The sequence below is a fragment of the Pongo pygmaeus genome, chromosome 4 (genome assembly GCF_028885625.2).
Source record: "Pongo pygmaeus isolate AG05252 chromosome 4, NHGRI_mPonPyg2-v2.0_pri, whole genome shotgun sequence".
Lineage (NCBI taxonomy): Eukaryota > Metazoa > Chordata > Mammalia > Primates > Hominidae > Pongo > Pongo pygmaeus.
Genome location: NC_072377.2, coordinates 162,130,009 through 162,149,373, shown reverse-complemented (window position 1 = coordinate 162,149,373; position 19,365 = coordinate 162,130,009). Strand labels below are relative to the sequence as shown.

The window sequence follows — 19,365 nt, the reverse complement described above, 5'->3', positions numbered from 1 at the left end:
CTAATAATTTCTATATTGAGTATATGTCAAAATTATAATGTTTTGGATATGTGGGGTTAAATAAAATATATTATTAAAATTAATTTCGTCTGCTTCTTTTTCCTTTTTAAAATATATATGCTAAAAAATTTAAAATAATACCTCTGGCTCATATTTGTGGCCGCATGGCATTTTGAATGAACAGGACTGACCTAGCTCATGGTTTTCTTCCTGGGCTTTCTCTGAATCTCTCAATCTCCTCAACTTCCCACACTTTAAAAAATCACTGATCTTACAAGGAAGGGTGTAGATAAAAGCCCATATGTCCGATGAAGGAAGACCCAGGGTTCGACACGCCTGAGTCTGTTTATATAGATGATGGAACAGTGTATTTGGAATCAGAATTGTCTTACAGAAGCCAGAAACCCAACTCACTGTTAGAACCACATCCCATTCAATCCACAGATGCCTACTGACTACTTTGTGAAAGGTTGTGTTCTCTGCTTTCCTTGAAATCCTACGTGCATGCTTTCTATACTTTACAGCATTTAAGAGTCGCGTTATTTAATGCACATCCTGTGTTAACAGAAACTTGTGTGTGCTGCACATCAACTCCTCTTTGAAATATATCAGGGCTACTTTGGCTGTTAAAAGCAAAATGAAGCAAATCCTTTTCACAGAAAAATTATTAAAGTAAAGAACTATCCTTGAAATTACTGGTTGGTATGTTTGGATTTCCAATAAGAAAGGAAATACCTATATATAAAATTTGAGGTTTTCCTCGATCAGTGCTGTTACAGGTCCTTGAAACCCAAGAACTCACGAGGGTCTGAATCAACATATACTGGCAATACCAAGGAGCCTCTAAAGCCTGATACATCTCTGATCCAGACTTCTTCGCTGGCCTCCTGTCTGGTTTGCACACACCCATTCTTCTCCAATTCATTCTCCATACATTTATATTTTTAAGAGAGTAAACTTTCAAAAGTAAATAAAAATCGAATAGGGTCTCTGTTGTACTTTTGAAACCATTCGGAGGCATTCCACTCCTGGGAGAAACAGCTACAAAGCTGGTGTGCTCTGGCCCCGCCCACTCCCCAGCCTTAGCATGCAGCCTGCCCCCTCTAGTGGTGGTGAAGAGACACTGACACGTACTAATCCACAGGAATCCCCCCACAGCCCTGTGAAGTTGGCATGCTGTTATTATCATCATACTCACACCACAGGGTCCTTGCACAAGCAGTTCCTTTTGCCTGCAACTTCCTGCCCCATCCTTCACCTCGTTTTACTTCCTTCACTCCTACCAACTTCAGATAAGAACTCAGATGCCACTTCCGCACAATGGCCTTTCTAGATCCCCCCCAAAAGGTTTAACCGTCGTACGTTCCCATGAGCTTTTCCCTCACAGACAGCATGTAACCTCCTTGTCACTGTGCATTTTAGTCAATGTCTGTCTTTTAGTCAATGTCTGTCTTTCCTGCTAGACTGCAGGCTATGTGAGGTTAGCCCTCTATCTGCCTAGTTTCCTTTCCACTCTATCTCAGCACCCAGTCCAGGCCCGTGGAATGGCTCTGTTTTCCTCAGGTGCTAAAGAAGAAGGGAGGTTTCACAACAGAAAATCATGCCTTCCAGGTGGCAGTCTTAAGAGATTGCTACTCACAGCTCTGCGGCTTTCCTACCTGCCAGCCATGGCTTTGTAGTAAGCAAAGATCTGGTCTGCCAGCTTGTAGACAAACTGATCAAAACACAGGTTCACCTGGTGGAGAGGAAGCAGGAAACATCACTGGTGCCCGTTCAGCTTTATCACAGAAACTGAGCCAACTGAAAGAGAGCAGTCAGGCAGGATTGCCCAGAGGGCATTCTGGGGAAAGACGCTTTGAAGGGGAAAAAGATTCTGTGGCTAAGTTTGGGAGGTTTGGTCCCCTGCTCTCAGGGTCCTCAGTCAGTCAACAGATAAGGCAAAGTTCAAAAAGGACCCAATCTCCCCACAGCCCCTCTCCTCAGCTGTTTCGAGGCCGCCTGCCTGGAGGGATGCAACAGACAGACCGTCAGAACTCGTCAGTGCTCAAATTTGTCCGCTAACTCGGCAGCCTCCCCACCCATCTCTTCTGATAGATGTTATTTTTCATTGTATTTTTCTTTGATTTGCAATTTTTTTTTTTTGAGACAGAGTCTTGCTCTGTCACCTAGGCTGGAGTGCAGTGGTGTGCTCTCAGCTCACTGCAACCTCCGCCTCCCGGGTTCAAGTGATTCTCCTCCTTCAGCCTCCCAAGTAGCTGAGATTATAGGCACCCACCACCTTTCCTGGCTAATTTTTGTATTTTTAGTAGAGACAGCGTTTCACCATGTTGGCCAGGTTGGTCTCGAACTTCTGACCTCGGGTGATCCACCCACCTTGGCCTCCCAAAGTGCTGGGATTACAGGCATGAGCCACCGCATGTGGCCACAAATTTGTTTATGAAGTTGATAGTCACATTTAAAAGCGCCTTCCTTCAAACTTTGCTTACATATCTTTGGTTTTTAATGAATAAAGTCTTGCCATTTCAGGGTCTCATCATCAGTGATAGACTGTGATGCTCAGGTGGGAAGATAATTCACACCAGACACGGAGAATCAAACCAAATATTTCGGAAATGGCAAGAGCAGGACATGACCATGAGATGGGACAAAGGCAGTAGCTAGGTAAGAGTCAAAGGAAACGGATCCTATTTACTGTCAGATTTAATATTTTAAGTCTTTCATGTTTAATATTTATGTGATTAACCTTTGGTCCTTTTTTCACCAGACTCTTGGCTCCATAAGGTTAATGATTCAAAAAGCTTTCAGATCTTTCATCTCACACCCTACGTGGTATGCAGAACACAAAACCCCAGTGCTGTGTTTAGTGCTTTCCTCAGACCCAGGTCACCGAGGCCTCTGCCCTGCACTTTGAGCTTCAAGGGTCATCAGCGGACCTCCCTCCAGGCAAAGAATTCACGTGCACTCAGGCCCCATCCTCCCCTTCTAGAACCAGCTCTGAGAAGCCTTCTACAGGCGGCTCAAGCCTCTTCCAGGGCCACATGCTCTCTTCCCTGGCTTCCCCTCTGAGGGTGGACTCCACTATGGGTGTGTGTGACCCTAGGTTTTAGGTCTAGCCAAGGGCAACTGTTTTTGAGCAGAGTTGGCAGGCAGAGCTTGGGTATTTATACACATGCACACGAAGCCCTTCGTGGTGCAGCACTGAGTTTGCGGGTGGGAAGAGAAAGGCAGCAGGCCCTGAGCTGGGTGTCTCAGTTTGTACTTCTTCCCTCAGAGGTTACACAGGCCTTCTGATGGCCATGATTACAGAGATTCCTCTCCAGAACAAGTCACTGATACTCCTACTTCATGCTAATAGCAAAAGACTGGAAAAGTCCGGAATTTGGAACAAGATTAAAGAAGCAAAAAGAGAAGCATGTCACTTGCCTCAGCTTCGATCTCATCATACAGGAACTGCTTTTTAAACTTGGTCAGAGCATAGTAGGCGCTGTCGTTGTACAGATCCAAAGGGTAGAGGACATACCTGAAGAGGGAAGAACACAGCCAGCCGCTTACTAATGACCCCCTTTAAGGAAGACAGCTTTATATTTGCTTGGGAAATAGAAACAAGTTCATAGTCAAGAAAAGACCATCTTTTATCCCTCTCTGATGTTCCTAGAGCCTCCACCGCTTAGAAGCAACTTACTTTACAGTCAGTCCAAAGAAATAAAAAGTCCAGGATGCAGACAAAACCAAGACTTGTAAAAATTCATCTGGGACTAAAACACATCAGGTGGCAGTTAAGAATACGAGCCACCTGCTCCTGAGATGATTCTTTTCTGAGCATAGCTGTTATGAGGCTGATAAGGCATAGGAAGGGAAGTTGGGCTGGGAAACTTCAGAATTTATCGGCAAGGCTGAATTAAATGATTCCGTCTGGCTGAGCTCTCCCCGTGGTGGGGCATATGGCCTCATTTCTTGTCAACTCAGTGCTTCCTTCTGAAAAGAATAGCTCTCCCTGGCAAACTGCCCTCCACTTGCACCCCAGGAGCCACCTGCTGGCCCAATCCTGCCTCTTACTCCATCATGGAAGGTTCTTTGGTTTCCAGGATATGGTCCGTTAGAATCCAGGGCATGGACATCTCGATGGGGAACTGGATTCGTCGGCCCATGGTTAACTCCAGGAAGAATTCTCGGAACCAGAGCTGGGAGAGGTCACAACACTGCTGCAGGGCTTCTGAAAGTATAAGTGAATGAGCCTTCAGTTACTTTTAGCACTAAAAGACCTTAGTTCTCATTGTTTTCATTAATTCTCATTGTTATTGTCACTGTGTTAGGTATGTAGCAGGTACTAATATTGATTACTAGATCCTGCTCTCTTTTACCTAAAGGCAAGCCTAACATCTACTGCCTCTCAAGCATTTGTTAAGCTTGAGAGGCAGTGGTTGTGGGCTGGTGGGGGAGAAGAGGAGGCAGTGACGTTTTAGAGCTTTAGATGCCCCTACAGTTCCCATCACCCTCCTACAAAGCCATCCTGAAAACCTGCAACCTAAGCATGAAAACTATGCTTGTGGCCGGGCGCAGAGGCTCATGCCTATAATACCAGCACTTTGGGAGGCTGAGGCAGGCAGATCACTTGAGGTCAGGAGTTTGAGCCCAGCCTGGCCAACATGGCGAAACCCTGTCTCTACTAAAAATACCAAAAAAAAAAAAAAAAAAAAAAAAAATTAGCTGGGCATAGTGGTACATGCCTCTAATCCCAGCTACTCGGGAGGCTGAAGCAGGATTCTTTGAACCTGGGTGGCAGAGGTTGCAGTGAGCTGAGATCACACCACTGCACTCCAGCCTGAACCTGGGAAGCGGAGGTTGCGGTGAGCTGAGATAGTGCCACTGCACTCCAACCTGGGCAACAGAGCAAGACTCCGTCTCAAAAAAAAAAAAAAGTGTGTTCATTATACAAACACAGTGTCAAGACAGGCCCCTGAGTGCCCACTTTCAACTGGACTGTGGCTCCTTGACTCCTTGTGTGTGATAATAATTGCCAGATCCCATACAGTTTAGAGACCTTGAAGGCCCCAGGCTACTCTCTAATGGAGAAGTTTGTACTGTTTGTTACAATCACTCTTTTCAATGCCAGCAGACATAAGAAGACTCATGTTCCTGAGATACTACTCTTCCTCTGCTCTAGACATACATCTTATTAAAAGGAGAGGAAGTGTGAAGAACACAGGACTGGGATGCAGCTTGAGAGCCTCCCCTGCTGGCAGCAGCAAGTACTAATTAGTGCTTGGCTGCGGCTGAGTAGCAAAGTCTAGCATCCGTGTGTCTGCATGTGCGTATTCTTGTTTTTGATCCCTCTCTACTAAGGACTTTATGACAAATTAGCCACAAGTATCTCCTGGACAAATTTAGCTAGGTCAGAATAGCTGAGTTGAACCTGGCCTTTCCTAGCTCCAAAAGCCCACTGGAAAGTGTATGTGTTTTTTCCTTGGTGGTGATATGTGCCCCTTAGGGTCAACGGTCACGTCCCTTTGCAATGCCTGGCTTGGTGGTCTTAGTGGCTCTGAAAGCCCTCATCCCCTCCTCCCATGCCTTAGCAGGGATGGGATGCAGCTCACCACTGATGTTGAGCAGATGTGTGAAGAAGAAGGATTGTTTGTGAAAGTCCTCTATGGCGAGGACAATGGGTCCGTCCAGGCTGCTTCTCAGGGTCTTCTTGGAGCCGCTTTTGTCTGCAATGAGCGATTCAAGCATGGTCCGCACCATGTACAGCTTGAAAAAGAAAGCAAGATGAGAAGGTCAGAAGCTGGCCCTCTACCCCAGGGAAAAAGGTTGCTTCATGTCGTATTTATGTATTTATTTTTTTTCTGCAGATGTCTGCTCTTAAAAAGCACTGTCCTAAGGAAGCACCAGTTTAAGGTTTGAGAAGTAAACGTGAAACTGTGAAAACCTTCATGGCCAACCCGGGCCCCGTGGCATCCCTGGGCCGGTGGACCTGGCCACACCAGGTAGCTCCCTGCTCTGCTTGGCCAAGGGCGTGTATATCAGAGGAGGACCTCATTACGTGTCACCCTGGAGTCACTCCCTGCTTTCCCAGAGGGCCACAGATGCCATGGGTGGAGCACTGGACTGGGAGTCAAAAGACCGGGGTTCAAGGCCAGGCACTGCTGCTGATTTGCTGTGTGACCTTAGGCAACAAAGCCCCCACTCTGGGCCTCAGTTGTCTCATGTAACATGAGGGGGTTGGACCAGATGCCTTCTCACACCAGTCCCTTTCAGCACTAACATTCTCAGGAACTGAGAAATGCGATAAGATCAGAACGAACCCCCTCCCACGCCTGTTCCTGACCCTCAGCGTTTTGACCCCGTGGCTGAGTGATGGCGCCCCCTTGGTGGCATCCGCTGCACTGCACAGCCTGCCGAAGTTCAGGGTGGAAGGCGGGTTAACATTGGTACTTACACAGGAGGCTACTAGACAATTAACTCCCGCTTACAGGGTGCCTTAAGTGCAAAGGATGCAAGTGCGGTGGGGTGGTTCTCTTTGCTAATCTAGATCTCTCCACATCATTTGTCTGTGAATCTTAGGGCTGGAAGGGGCCTTGAGGAGCCAGGCTAGTCCATTCCTGCTGCCTCCTCGAGAAGGGTACCCAAACCAACCCAGCCAGGCGGTGTGATACCAGGGATCGGCAGCCTCTTCGGCCCTGTGTGCCACCAGTGGGGTGAAACAAAGCCCTCGGGGACCACTGGCAGGCCTAAGACATAGATAGGAGAGAAGGAAGAGGGAATGGGAGGGCAGGAGAGACAGGGAAGAGGGAGAGAGAGAAAGAGAGAGAGAGAGAAAAGCAAGAGGTATTGTATACGGTGGGAAAGCCGCCGCGACTGCCGGGGGCCACCTCTGAGACACTCCAACCTCCCAGCAACCGCGTTCGTCTTCGCTGCCTCTGGAGCTTCCCTGGGATCTTCCCCATCACATGCCTGGCACTGATGCGGTAGGGCTGCCACAGAAACATGTGACCCACCATCCCTGCCACAGGGCTTCCTTTGTGGCAAAGCAGCCACGGCGGCCGTTAGTGCCTCAGACAGTCCCCCAAATGCAGCCCTGTTGGGGGGCCCGTCTCATCATCCCTAAGAGCCGAGAAGCACTCTTCTCGTGACGGCCTCTCAAGTCCTCAAAGGAAGAATCCAAGTCTAATCTGTTGTGGGTGCTGTCCGATTGATATCCAACCCTAATTCTCTGAAAACTGGTTTCACCCATAAGAGGGTGAACTTTTTTCCCACGTACTTTTACTTAACAGAGCATTTAATTCACCAAAACAGTCTCTATCCCAACTATGCAAGATGCCCATGTCTACTGTGTCCTGAAGACCGTACCAGAGCCCTGGGTGGGTGTCAGGAGACCTGGGTTCTTGTCCCACCTCCACCTGGACAAGTCACTTGGACAAGTCACTTCCCCTCTCTAGACCTCAGTTTCCCCATCTGCAAGATAGGGGGAGGGCCTAGGTTTCTCTAATAGCGCTCCCAGCTCTGGTTGTCTACGAGTCTATTCAACATGTCTGTGCCACCTAGCATGACCTGGTAGAGGTTGGGGGTGAGGGGGGATTTACTGCTGGTGACCCACCCCTCTCACATTATCTACACAAATACTTCTTCCTCTCCTCTCCTTTTCTCTCTGCCTGTTAAGCCCCCTCCTCCTCCTTTCCAGTGTCTTTTGTGCCTTGTCTGTCTCCTGCTCACTCATGTCTTAAAACTTACAGAAACACCTGAAAGCCCTGCTCAGTGTCCCCCGGACCTCAACCCTTGATCCTACACAGAATTGTTTGCAGACACTTCCTTGGGGCATTCTACAACCAGCCGGTGAGATTGGTGCAAACTGGCAGAGGGCCGTGAAGCCAAGGGGAGTTAAGATGATCCTGCCGAGAACCCACGTCTCCCCTGCCCCAGCCCCCAGCACAGACACAGACGCACACACAGGGAGAAGGGTCAGGGGGTGGGCCTCAGATGGTCCATCTCGGGTGACTGAGAGCAGAGAGAGGCTTAAAGGTCATGGGAAGTAAGGCCTGTGAGACCCTTAAACTTGCAATGAGAACCATCTGCTTTTTCCAGCACATCAAAAATATTACCAGAAACTACCTATCCTTAAGTAGGTAGCAGGGGTTTAACGAAGATGCCCAGATTAATGACTTTTTTTCTGTAATGTTATGACTGCTCTGGATAAGCCACAGGCGACCTCTTGTGCAGAAGCTCTGGCTGGCAACTCTGAGTGTTTCCAAATACTAGACTTCCTCTAAGGGGACAAGGGCTTTCAATACTTGCACTTTTGGAGGGATGTGGAACTAAGGGATATTTTGTTAGTAACACAATCTCATCCAAAGTTTTCATTTTACAGAGAAGATAATCAGAGCTCAGAGAGCTCAAGGAGCTTGCCCAAGATCACACAGCAAGTCAGAGGCAGAACTTTTAGGGGAAAGGGCCAGGGCTTATTAAAGAGGGACAGCATAGATGTACGTAGATAGATTCCACTTTAACCTCCTCCTTCACTTTGGAATCTATACTTCATAGGACTAGAAGATAGCCAGGCAAGGTGGATGTGGTGGTATTATCCCCATTAGCCAGTTTAAACAACTGAGGCACAGAGAGATCTGTAACGTGCCCGAGGTCACACAGGTATCTAGGACTAGAATCCAGGTCTCCTGAATCTTAAGCCAGTGGTCCTCCTTCCTATATCAAAACAAGATGGCAGAATAAGACCAGAGCAGCCACTCAACCCTGCCCCTTCTGACCGATGGCTCCCAGTCCCACTGCCCATGGCCAGCCATGATGATCTATCACAGCCCAGCTGGCCTCTGAGTCAACGCAGCTGGCCTGTGCCTGGAGCCGCTTACCTGTGTGCTGGATGGCCCCACAGCACGCCGGGGCACCTTGATATCAAATCCACCTTTAGGGTCCTTCTCCCCTCTCAAGCATGGGTCATTGGGGGGCTCTCGCCCTCCCTCCCAGTCACAGATGGTCTTTCGAATTGCCTGTAGGACACTGGGGAAGGAAGAACTAAGACTTAGACCAGGTTTCACCATGGGAAAAAGGCACTACAAGCTTGTGTTTCTAGGGCCCATGGTGTCCCAGAAACACCCACATTTGAATTCTTGGGGTGCCTATAAAGCATGCTCATTTCTGCCCCAATTCCAAAACTCTGGTTTAACAGATTTAAGATACAGTCCAGGAATCTGTGTTTAAACAAGTGTCCTACATGGTTCTGATGTCCAAGGGATGTCTGAGAACTCAGCTCTGAGCCCATCGAGTGAAACATAACTTGTGTGACGCAAGAGGTCTATATTTCCTTTCTGGTTATAGGGGAGTCTCACTGGTCTTATGAAATCTGTGTATGCTTAGTTTTCATAACAGCTTAGATGTGCTGCATACTTACTCCATGCTGCATGTGCTTAGGTCTATATATGGACCATCTCATTTCATCATCCCAACAGGCAGCAGGTAGCATTATAATCCCCAATTTACAAATGAGAAAAACTGAGGTTTGGAGAAGGTCAGCAGCTTGACCAAGTTCACACAGCTAGACAGCAGTGGATATGGACTTCCAGAGACGAAGGCTTAATTCATCCCAAATGCCCAATCTCCTAAAGAGTCCTCTGGAGCTTGCTGGAAGGACCCATGTGTGTTCAGTGGCTGAGCCAGGACATCCTCTCTGATGGGTACCTGGCATGCTTATTTCTGATATGCTCCTGAAAGCATCTGAAAACCCACCTGATGAGGACATTCTTCTTCTTCCGTACCGCCTGCCGCAGGGGCTCACGCAGCGTCACCTGGGCGAAGTCCTGCAATGCCGCGTAGATGGTGTTCCTGATGGCCTGGTTGAAGACGCTCTCCATCCTGCCCATGAGCACCTGCAGGCCTTTGATCATGGCGATCACCTGGGCAGGAACAGGCCAAGGGTCATGTTCACCATGTCCAGCACACCAGCTGTCTACTACCCATCACCGCCTTGCCAGGGGAGGCGGGGAGTGAGATGTCCAGAGGCATGAGGCCAGTGCTACTCAAAGTGCCAGTGCATGGCTAGGTAAGAGACGTGTGCCAGAATGTACGTATATCAGCACTTGGCTTCATTCATTGAGAAAGTCTTGCTACAAAACACAAATGTCAGCTCAACTAACAGCATTCTTCACAATGCAACTGATTTTTCATCCTCGCATGAGCTCCCAATTTTGTTGTTCACTGCTGACAAATAGCAGCTGGCCCATGGGCCACAATTTGAGCATTTTGAGAAGTGCCTTGGCTTTTGAAGGCCTCTCCATAGACCAGGTGCTCACAGACAACATCAAATAGAACTTTTTTAACATAAAATTTTCTAAAGAATTTTTACGACCTTTGTTTTTGAAACCATTTGGCCAGTTGCTGCTTGAGTTTATAAAATCAAAACTTCTCCTGCAGAAGTCATGGGGGAGAATGCCTCTACTCCTCTATTTCCCTTCTCCTTACCCTAACTCACTTATCTGTTTGGAGAGATGGGGGTTCAGGCATGTGTGATAAGAGGAGCCTGGCCTGACCTTGGCTTGCTCTTTTGGGACCTGCCTGCCTGCAAGTATGTGGCCTCCCTTCTAGGTTTCTGGCTGCTTCTTGCAGTAACCATCCCCTGCTCATCCCGAGGAAGGGAGGCGTGTATCTACGCAGCTGCTTTGCCTATTACCCAGTGGCAAGTTTAATGAGATGTAGGAGGCATAGGAAGACTGGTGTGGCCTTGAGTGAAAAGCACATTCTCTAGTCCAGCTTTACCAGCAGTAAGTCTGAGCCTTTGACTCCACTGGCCTCTAATATTAATTTCTCAATTGATTCAGAATTCAGAGGGAAAGGCATGTGGCAGATCGTCCACCTCACAACTGCCACACAGATCACACCCATAATGGCATGTTCTACCTTCTACACCAGACTGGAAATACACTGGACAGGGCCCAGCTATGCTGTGCACGCCCAACTGCCAGTGTCTGGGCCCATGGTGGGCAGACACATTTTTTGTTGAAAAGGAACAAATAAATGAATGAATGAGCTTAGACCCTAAGGCTGTTTTTTTTTTTTTCTCTAAAACTTGAAGAAAAAGAATATTTTTAGATAGAAGTGGTATGAAAACAACTCAGGAGGTGATGGTTTTCACTGGCACCAACAGTACACCAATTTTGTTGGTGATGAGCTTTAGTGCAGAGAAATAATGGGAGAGAAGCATTAGAGGACTGTTAGATCATAACAGAATCTGGGCCCCTGGCTACAGATATAACTAGGAGACATTAGGACAAAGGAAGGAGTAGATAATGAAGATGTCTCAGAATAACTCCAAATACAGAGGAGTGGGAAGGCCTATTGGATCTAAGGGAAAAATCTTTGCAACTCTAGACAAGGCAAAATTTCTTAGCTGAAACCCCCAAATCACAAACCACCAAATAACTGATAAATTGGACCTCATCAAAATTAAAAACAGCTGCTCTTCAAAAGGCACCCTTAAAAAATGAAAAGGCAAAGTCACTGATGAGAAAAAATATCTGCGACATATATTTGACTAAAGACTTGTGATCTAAAATATAGAACGAATTCTCACAATTCAATAATAGGAAGACAGACACCAGATTTTTAAAAAATGGGCAAAAGATCTAAATACTTCACAGAGGAAGATATATGAATGGGATACAAGACAGGACAGAGGTAAAGGGAATTCCCAAGATAATAAATAATGAGGAGAATCTTGGATCAGTGGCGGGGCTGGTCTAAAGACAAACCCATGCAGATTGGAAAGAAGAGAGCTTGTGGAGGAATGGCTCCAAGAAAAAAAGAATAATACCAAAACTAATCAAATGATGACTGTGATGGACTATTTTGTAAGGAGTTTTACATTTTGTTGGTATGTTTGGGGTTGCCTTTTGGATAGACTCATAGAAAACAAAATAAAAAATACAGTATTGCTAATTCTATGAAGAACAAAAAGTTGTGCAAGAAAATAAATGGATTCACATTAGATCGTGTGGCTCAGTGATGGACAACAGTTACTTGGTTATAATAATAACAAGGTAACCATTGATTTTTACCAAAAAGTGTAAAATTACCATGATGGGAAGATGGGGGAAGGAAACCAGGTGTGTTGCAGGGATGGGAGGTAGGAAGGAGAGAGCTATATCCTCATTTCCCAAAGTAGAAAATCAATAGAAAATGTCATAAACTGAAAATCCAAGAAATAATCTCATAAGCCTGTTAGAACTAGGGAGATAAACACCACAAGGAATCGCTTAACAAGTTGAGTGGTGTTTCCTATTTGGGGATTCAGAATGGAATAACATGGTGCAGGCAGGTTACGACTTTTGCTTTGTTTTATTATTAAAGGCCACATTGAACTACTTTTCTTTTTAATTTTTTTAAACATGTTTTATTAATGAGATAAAAATGATAAAACCTCTCAATGTATAGCAAAGTAATGACTAGAGGGAAATAGAGTGACATGTTCTTGGTGGTTGGGCTTGGATGATGACATAAGGTTGTGGGAAGGTGAAGGTAGAAGTGGGGTTGCGGGAGCATCTTCTAAATCACTTACAGTGCATATGCATCCCTTTTATTAAGGAAATAAGTGCATAAATAGTTTTATAAAGTTGCATTTACCCTCTGACTGTCTCACTTTAAATAGGCTTGAGGATGACTTTGTCCTCTGGTGATGACTGCAAAACTTTCTTCCAGGTTGCCCATTAGTAATGGAAGTGCCAAGGGGTCCGGAACCACTCAGGACAATGTCAAGTGTGATTATGAAATTATGCCACTGATCCTCAGTCCTTTAAAGTGAAGCTTGGAGAGATGACGACTCTGACCTCTTACATTTGTATGACCCTTTAGTTTTCAGAGCTCATCTACATTCATTATCTTACTTGACAATTATTGTTTGATTCTCCACAATAACCCTGGGATGGGGCAGGGGCGAGACGATTAGCTCCATTTTACAGATAAGGAATCTGAGGCTCTGAGAGCTGAAGTGACCAGAGGGCCCAGGGCTGGGATCCAGGTCTCTGATTTCTAGATTCGTCTCTTGTAGGTTTCAAACGGTCCTCAAAGAAATGGCTGTCACTCGCAACCTAGTGTAAAGGAGTTTTCCTCCCAAATAGAAACATCATTTTGTAATCAAACAAAACACAATACAACAGGTTATAAATCAGACAGACCTGTTTCCAGAAATTACTACTGTTCATGGTTTGGTATACATCATAAATATTTATGTCCTTCAGTTTTGCACAAATATGTAAAAGTATATTATATTTTGGTATAAGTGGAATCATTTTATATGCTGTTCTGTTTTTGGCCTAAATGCCTATATTTGGATTTTTATTTTTTTATATGTTGATATATGTATTTAGATATATTACATATTTCTTTACATATTTAAAAATATCCACATTTATGTGTATATGCATATTTATTTCTAGATATATTTTTGCTTCTTCCCTGTATGCACAAAAACTACAGATATGCTGTTCTTTAATTGTTTCTTTTTTAACTTAACAATATGCTGAGCATAGCCTTCCACGTAGGTATATTTTTTTACTTTTTATTTATTTATTTTTTTTAAGACGGAGTCTCACTCTGTCGCCCAGGCTGGAGTGCAGTGGCACAATCTTGGCTCAATGCAACTTCTACCTCCCGGGTTCAAGCGATTCTCCTGCCTCAGCCTCCTGAGGAGCTGGGATTACAGGTGTACACCACTATGCCTGGCTAAATTGTTTTTGTATTTTTAGTAGAGATGGGGTTTCACCATGTTGGTCATGCTGGTCTTGAACTCCTGACCTCAATTGATCCACCCGCCTCAGCCTCCCAAAGTGCTGGGATTACAGGTGTTAGCCATGGTATACCTTTTTTAGAGACTGCATAGCATGCAATGATATAGCTGAATCTTATTAACCTGGTTCCATATTGAAGAACATTTAAGTTGTTTCATATATTTTGGTATTATAAACAACACTGTGATAAATATCCATGTACAAATATCTCTGCACAGTTGGCTTATTTCCTTGGGATATATCCCCAGAAGAAGAACTTGGCCAAAGGGTATGCACATTAAAAACATGAGTATATATAATCAGATTGCTCTCATAGAAAGCCTACAAAATGTAGACTGACCACTAAAGACATGAGAATGTCTATTTCCTGCACTTTAACCTGCAACAGGCGTCATCCGGCTGTCAGATCTCTGCTATCCTGATGGTAAACACTGTATCCCATCTTATTCCAATCTGTAGCTCTCTGACCACTGACCAGTTTGGGCATTTTTCATACCTCTTGTAGCCATTTGTTTTTCTTTTGTTTCTTCTGTTGGTTTCTTTGTGCCTGTTTTTTTCCAGTGGAATGGATGTTTTTCTTTGGATTTTTAAGAACAGAATGAGTTTCTAATCAATTCTGAGTAGCAGAATAACTTCTGACAGATTAATTTAGATGGGAGGACAGGGAAGAGCATGAAAATTAGGGCGACTGATGCTGTTTTCTTGCTCAGAACTACTCAGGAACCACCATGAGCTGCAGCCTTGGGGAGGGAGGGAGATGCAGGGAGTCTGCACCTACCTCAACGAAGGCAAATTTTTCCTCACTGGTGTAATTGTAGCGTGTGGCTCTCTCATATTCCTCCGCGGTGCCAGGACAGTCCTTGTTGCAGAACTTGTCTGTGGGATGAACCAGCTTCCAAGAGTACTGGGGAGAGTGGGAACAAACCAAACGTCCATCAACTGATGAACGGACAAACAGAATGTGGTGGATCCATGCAATGGAATATTATTCAGCTGGAAAAAAGGAATAAAGTACTGATTCATGCTACAACATGAAAAACCTTGAAAGTATGCAAAAGAAAAGAAGCCTGATACAAAAGACCACGTATCATATGATTCTATTTATGTGAAACATCCAGAATAGGGAAACCTATAGAGGTAGAAAGCAGATTGCTCAGGGCTAGGGAGATGGGAGAGGAGATAACACAGGGTTCTTTTTGAAGTGATGAAAATGTTCTAAATTTGACTGTGGCTATACAACTCTGTGGATATACTAAAAACCAATGAACTTACACTTTAAATGGGTAAATGGTATGGCACGTGAATTGTAACTCCATAAATCTGTTAAAAAGAGAGTGCTAGGGGGAGACGGAGGCAGATTCCAAGGAAAGACAGGTCAGTGTGAGGCCCTCTACCCAGAGACACCTACCACTTCCATGACGTGGGCGCTCCACTTGGATAGAAGCTGCAGACCCCGCAGTGCTAAGTCGAAGAGCTCGCGATACTCCTCGTCTGACTTCTGGCTGTCCAGCCCTGAGCCCGTCACCACCTGGGGAGCATCAGGCGTCATACTCACGGTCTATGTGCCTGACACTTTCATATGTTATCTCATTGATTCCCCCAAGAACACTGCAGGGAAGTGCTATTATTACATCCCCTTGACAGATAAACTGAGGCTCAGACAAGTGCCTTGCTGAAGGCCACATGGTTTATAAATCACTGAAGGTTTATAAATCACTGAAGTGCACACGATATAGTAACTCAGGAACATATACCTACATAGAGATATTAAATTTATGTATGCAACAATATGTTTTTCTTTTTTTCTTCTTTTAGAGACAGGGTCTCACTGTGTTGCCCAGGCTGGTCTCCTGGGCTCAAGCAATCCTCCCGGCTCGACCTCCCAAAGTGCTGGGATTACAGACATAAGCCACCACACCCAGCCTCAACAATGTTTTTTACAAAGCAATCTTACTCTTAATATATGGGATTCCTTCTGATTTTCTATTCTATATTTATATAAAAATGCTAATCACAAACACTAAGTTGATTTCACAACTCATTAGACATGACTCACTGATTGAAAGGCAGTGGATAAACATCTATATAATATTCCACAATGATAGAGAATATGTGTGTATGCACAAACATACTCTGTGTGTGTGTATATATACATACACATATATACATATACAGCCGGTCCTCATTATTGGTGGATTCTGTATTTGTGAATTCCCTTACTGGCTAAACTTTATTTGTAAACCCAAAATCAACACTCATGGTGTTTTTTCAGTCATCTGCAGACATACACCCACTCCCAGCTAAAGTCGGACAAAGTGACTCTGCCTTCTTGTTTCAGCTCTCATACAGTAAACAAGTGTCTTTTTTGAAGTCTACTTAGTGCCATGTTTTCTATATTTTTGTGCTTTTTACTCTAATTGTTCAATTTAAAATGGCCCCCAAGCTTAGGGCTAATGCGCTATATAGTGTTCCTCTGTGCAAGAAAGCTGTAACATGCCTTATGGAAAAAAAATACGTGTTCTAGATAAGCTTTGTTCAGGTGTGAGTTATAGTGCTGTTGGTCATGAGTTAATGAATCAACAACAGAGATCACATCAAGTGTCTTTAAACAGAAGCACATATAAAACAAGGTTATATATGGATCAGTTGATGAAAATGTTGTGACCAGAGGCTCACAGGGCTGTAACTCTGATTTCTCCTTGGAGCAATGATTCAGTATTTGCTACTTCAGAGTTCATGGCCACTTTACAGAACTACTGTGAATAATGAGAATCAACATGTATAGAGCATATAATTTTAAAAAATATCTTTGGCCAGACTCATTCTTAGACCACACCAAAATGAGAGTAGGAATTAAGAGCTCTGGCTGGGCACAGTGGCTGATGCCTGTAATCCCAGCACTTGGGGAGGCTAAGGCAGGAGAATTGCTTGAGTCCAGGAGTACAAGACCAGCCTGGACAACATAATGAGATCTATTTTTAAAAAAGAAATAAAATATTAAAAAAAAATTTTTAAAGAGCTCTAGCACTCAAAATAAGTTATTCCTGTAACTTCAGTTCAACTGATTGGTACATATGTTTAGAAAGCTAAAGTTCTGGGCTTGACCTTGGTCCCTGTGGGCCACAAGTCTAATGACCACAAGTCATGGTCTAATGGCCACGAGTCCTTGCATTTGTCAGAGAGTCCCCATTTCAGGTACGTTGCTCTGTGATCAAAGGCATCTCCTGAGTTGGGGTTTGGAAAGTACCGTCACCATGGCTGTTAGCCACATGGTGGAAGCAGTGAGCATACGTGGGTCAGTGCACAGTCACCCACGAGTGCTATGTAATAAAGGAATCTGAGTCAGGGGATCAGTGTTTATCAAACAGCATGTTCATTTATTAGGAGGGTATGTATGGGATGAGTACCAGAAGGATATATATATATCCAAATACCAGTCTTAGTTGGTTCCGGGATGGTGGGATTTTATGTGATTTTCTCTCCTTTCGCTTATCTGGGTTTTTTCGAGGTTTGTGCACTGATCATGTCTCCATTAAAAAAAAAAAGTTTTTAAAAAAGGAAAAATTAAATGAAATGTAATTATTGGGATTAGTGGAGATTTTTATGGCCTTCATCTGCCCTTAAGTATATTACTGATTTTTTTTTTACAATGATCATTTATTACTGTTTAGTTTAAAAACATTTAGGTAGTATTATGAGTACGAGTGTTCTGTTTTCTTGCCATCCAGGGCGGAGATGGTTTGCATCACTCATCATGTACAGGCAGAACTAACCATCACCAGGCCCTTATTATCTGCCATATCTTTTAATCCTCTCAATGAACCTTTCAGGATAGATACTGTTATCACCCTCATTTCACAGATGAGGAAACTGAAGCAAAGAGATGTTGAATAACTTACAAAGGGCAGCAGCACCACCAGAATTCACCCCAGTCTGCCTGGCTCCAAAACCCCTGCTGTTGGCCACTTTACCCTCCTGCCTCCCTCCCTTCTACTCTCCAGTGTTCTGTGGGTCCATGTTCTTTCCTGGCTGCTCCTTACCCCTTCTGGCCCTGGGCCCACGGGCCTGCGCCCCAGCAGCCTGCGTGCTCACCTCACTGTTGCTGTAGCGAGCAAGCTCGGAGATGAAGCGGATGTGGTCATCCCGGATCTGAACCATCTGCTCGCAGATATTGTACTGGGGGCTGATGCTGCTCTGGGTGCACGTCCACCTGGGTAGAAAATTATGGGGTCGGAGAGGGTCCCAGCCTCAGGTGCCTGGGTGGGACAGGCATTAGCTGCTCCTGGTGCTCAGCCCACGTGGCCAACTCCCCGGGTGACACCAAATGGTATCCCAGCCGCCTCAGCAAGAAAGCCTGCTAAGTCCAACACTGTGGGAGCTTCAGGCCTAATGGAACAGTCCTTCCTCCTCCTCTTTGGTGCCGGCCTCGTCTAGGATCCAACTGCAGGCCTTTCCAGATACCTGGTCCATAATACTTACCAGTAATATGAGAGGGGCAGGAACATAGCCTCTCTAGGACTACAAAGGGATGGAATCCGAGCACAGAAAAAGCCAGGTGGGCAACCTCCAAAACCAGCCTACCCACTCTGACAGCACAGACACTCTGCGGTTGAAGCTGGCTTTGGGGGGCCTTTGGGCAGGGATTGCGGAAATACGAATGTGACTGTGCCTCTTTTCCAACAGTGCCCTGGCAACATGGAAGCACACTGTGGTGGGAGAAGCCAGGGTCACTCTGAGACATGGGGGTGACCCCTCCCTCCACCCACCCCCTCTACCTCTCGCCCCCTTCTCTCCTTCTCTCTCCACCCTCTTTCCTCCTTCCCTCCGCCTTTTTTCCACTCCTTGTGAAAAGATGTCATTAGGAAAACCATCCTAAGTCAGAGAGGAAATGAATGAATGAACATCTTCACTCTCCATCCCCAAGAGAAAAACGACCACTCCTTTCACCCTCTTCTACCCTCAGGTGCCGGTGACCCAGCAGACAGATGAAGCATGAGCACCAGACAAGGCAGAAAAAAGACTCTGGGGAGAACTTACTATTTCAAAAGAAGCCCTGATATGGTTCTCACAAGAATGGCAGAACAGTGACAGCCTTCCTCAGGCCTCCCTTCAGTATCACTCAGACAGTTACCTGTGGAGAGGGGAGCACACGGCCCCTCACACCCAACCCCAGTCACTTCCCCAGCTTCCGCTCCCAGCCAGCTTCAGCTGGTCGAGAAGTCAGGCAGGCAAAAGTGAGGAATGAGTTCAGCATTCTCCATTCCCTGCTTTTCCTGCAAAACCCCGTCACGCACTAGCAGCCAGAGGGTGATGAAGCGACTACATGAGCTTTCCTTTGGACACTCGTTCGCAGAGGCTCCAGGCGGATGCAGTTCAAGGACACTCCATTCATACCTTTTTAAGATGCCAATACACTCGCCCTTGACTAAAGGATGGCTGGTTCCCCTCTGTGTGGAGAGGCCATAACTTTGGTCGAGAAGCACACAGAAGGAACCTCCCTAACAGCCTCAGAGACCAAAAGAGCAGCTGAGGTTGGAGCCCCCCAACTTCAGTGAAGCACGGACACCCCAGGCCTTTGCAT

General features: G+C 45.5%; 1 protein-coding gene across 2 annotated transcripts in view; it reads right to left on the bottom strand.

The window, feature by feature from the left end:
* CYFIP2 (cytoplasmic FMR1 interacting protein 2) overlaps positions 1-19,365 on the bottom strand; it is a 134,444-nt gene that overhangs the window by 70,782 nt on the left and 44,297 nt on the right. For both annotated transcript variants that reach the window (XM_054489079.2, XM_054489080.2), the window contains exons 11-19: positions 17,877-17,994; positions 15,193-15,312; positions 14,563-14,688; positions 9,733-9,899; positions 8,859-9,006; positions 5,595-5,748; positions 4,057-4,213; positions 3,424-3,520; positions 1,659-1,735 (exon numbers count right to left, since the gene is read on the bottom strand). In XM_054489079.2, the coding sequence (XP_054345054.1) occupies positions 1,659-1,735; positions 3,424-3,520; positions 4,057-4,213; positions 5,595-5,748; positions 8,859-9,006; positions 9,733-9,899; positions 14,563-14,688; positions 15,193-15,312; positions 17,877-17,994 (1,164 nt within the window). The remainder of the gene's footprint in view (positions 1-1,658; positions 1,736-3,423; positions 3,521-4,056; positions 4,214-5,594; positions 5,749-8,858; positions 9,007-9,732; positions 9,900-14,562; positions 14,689-15,192; positions 15,313-17,876; positions 17,995-19,365) is intronic.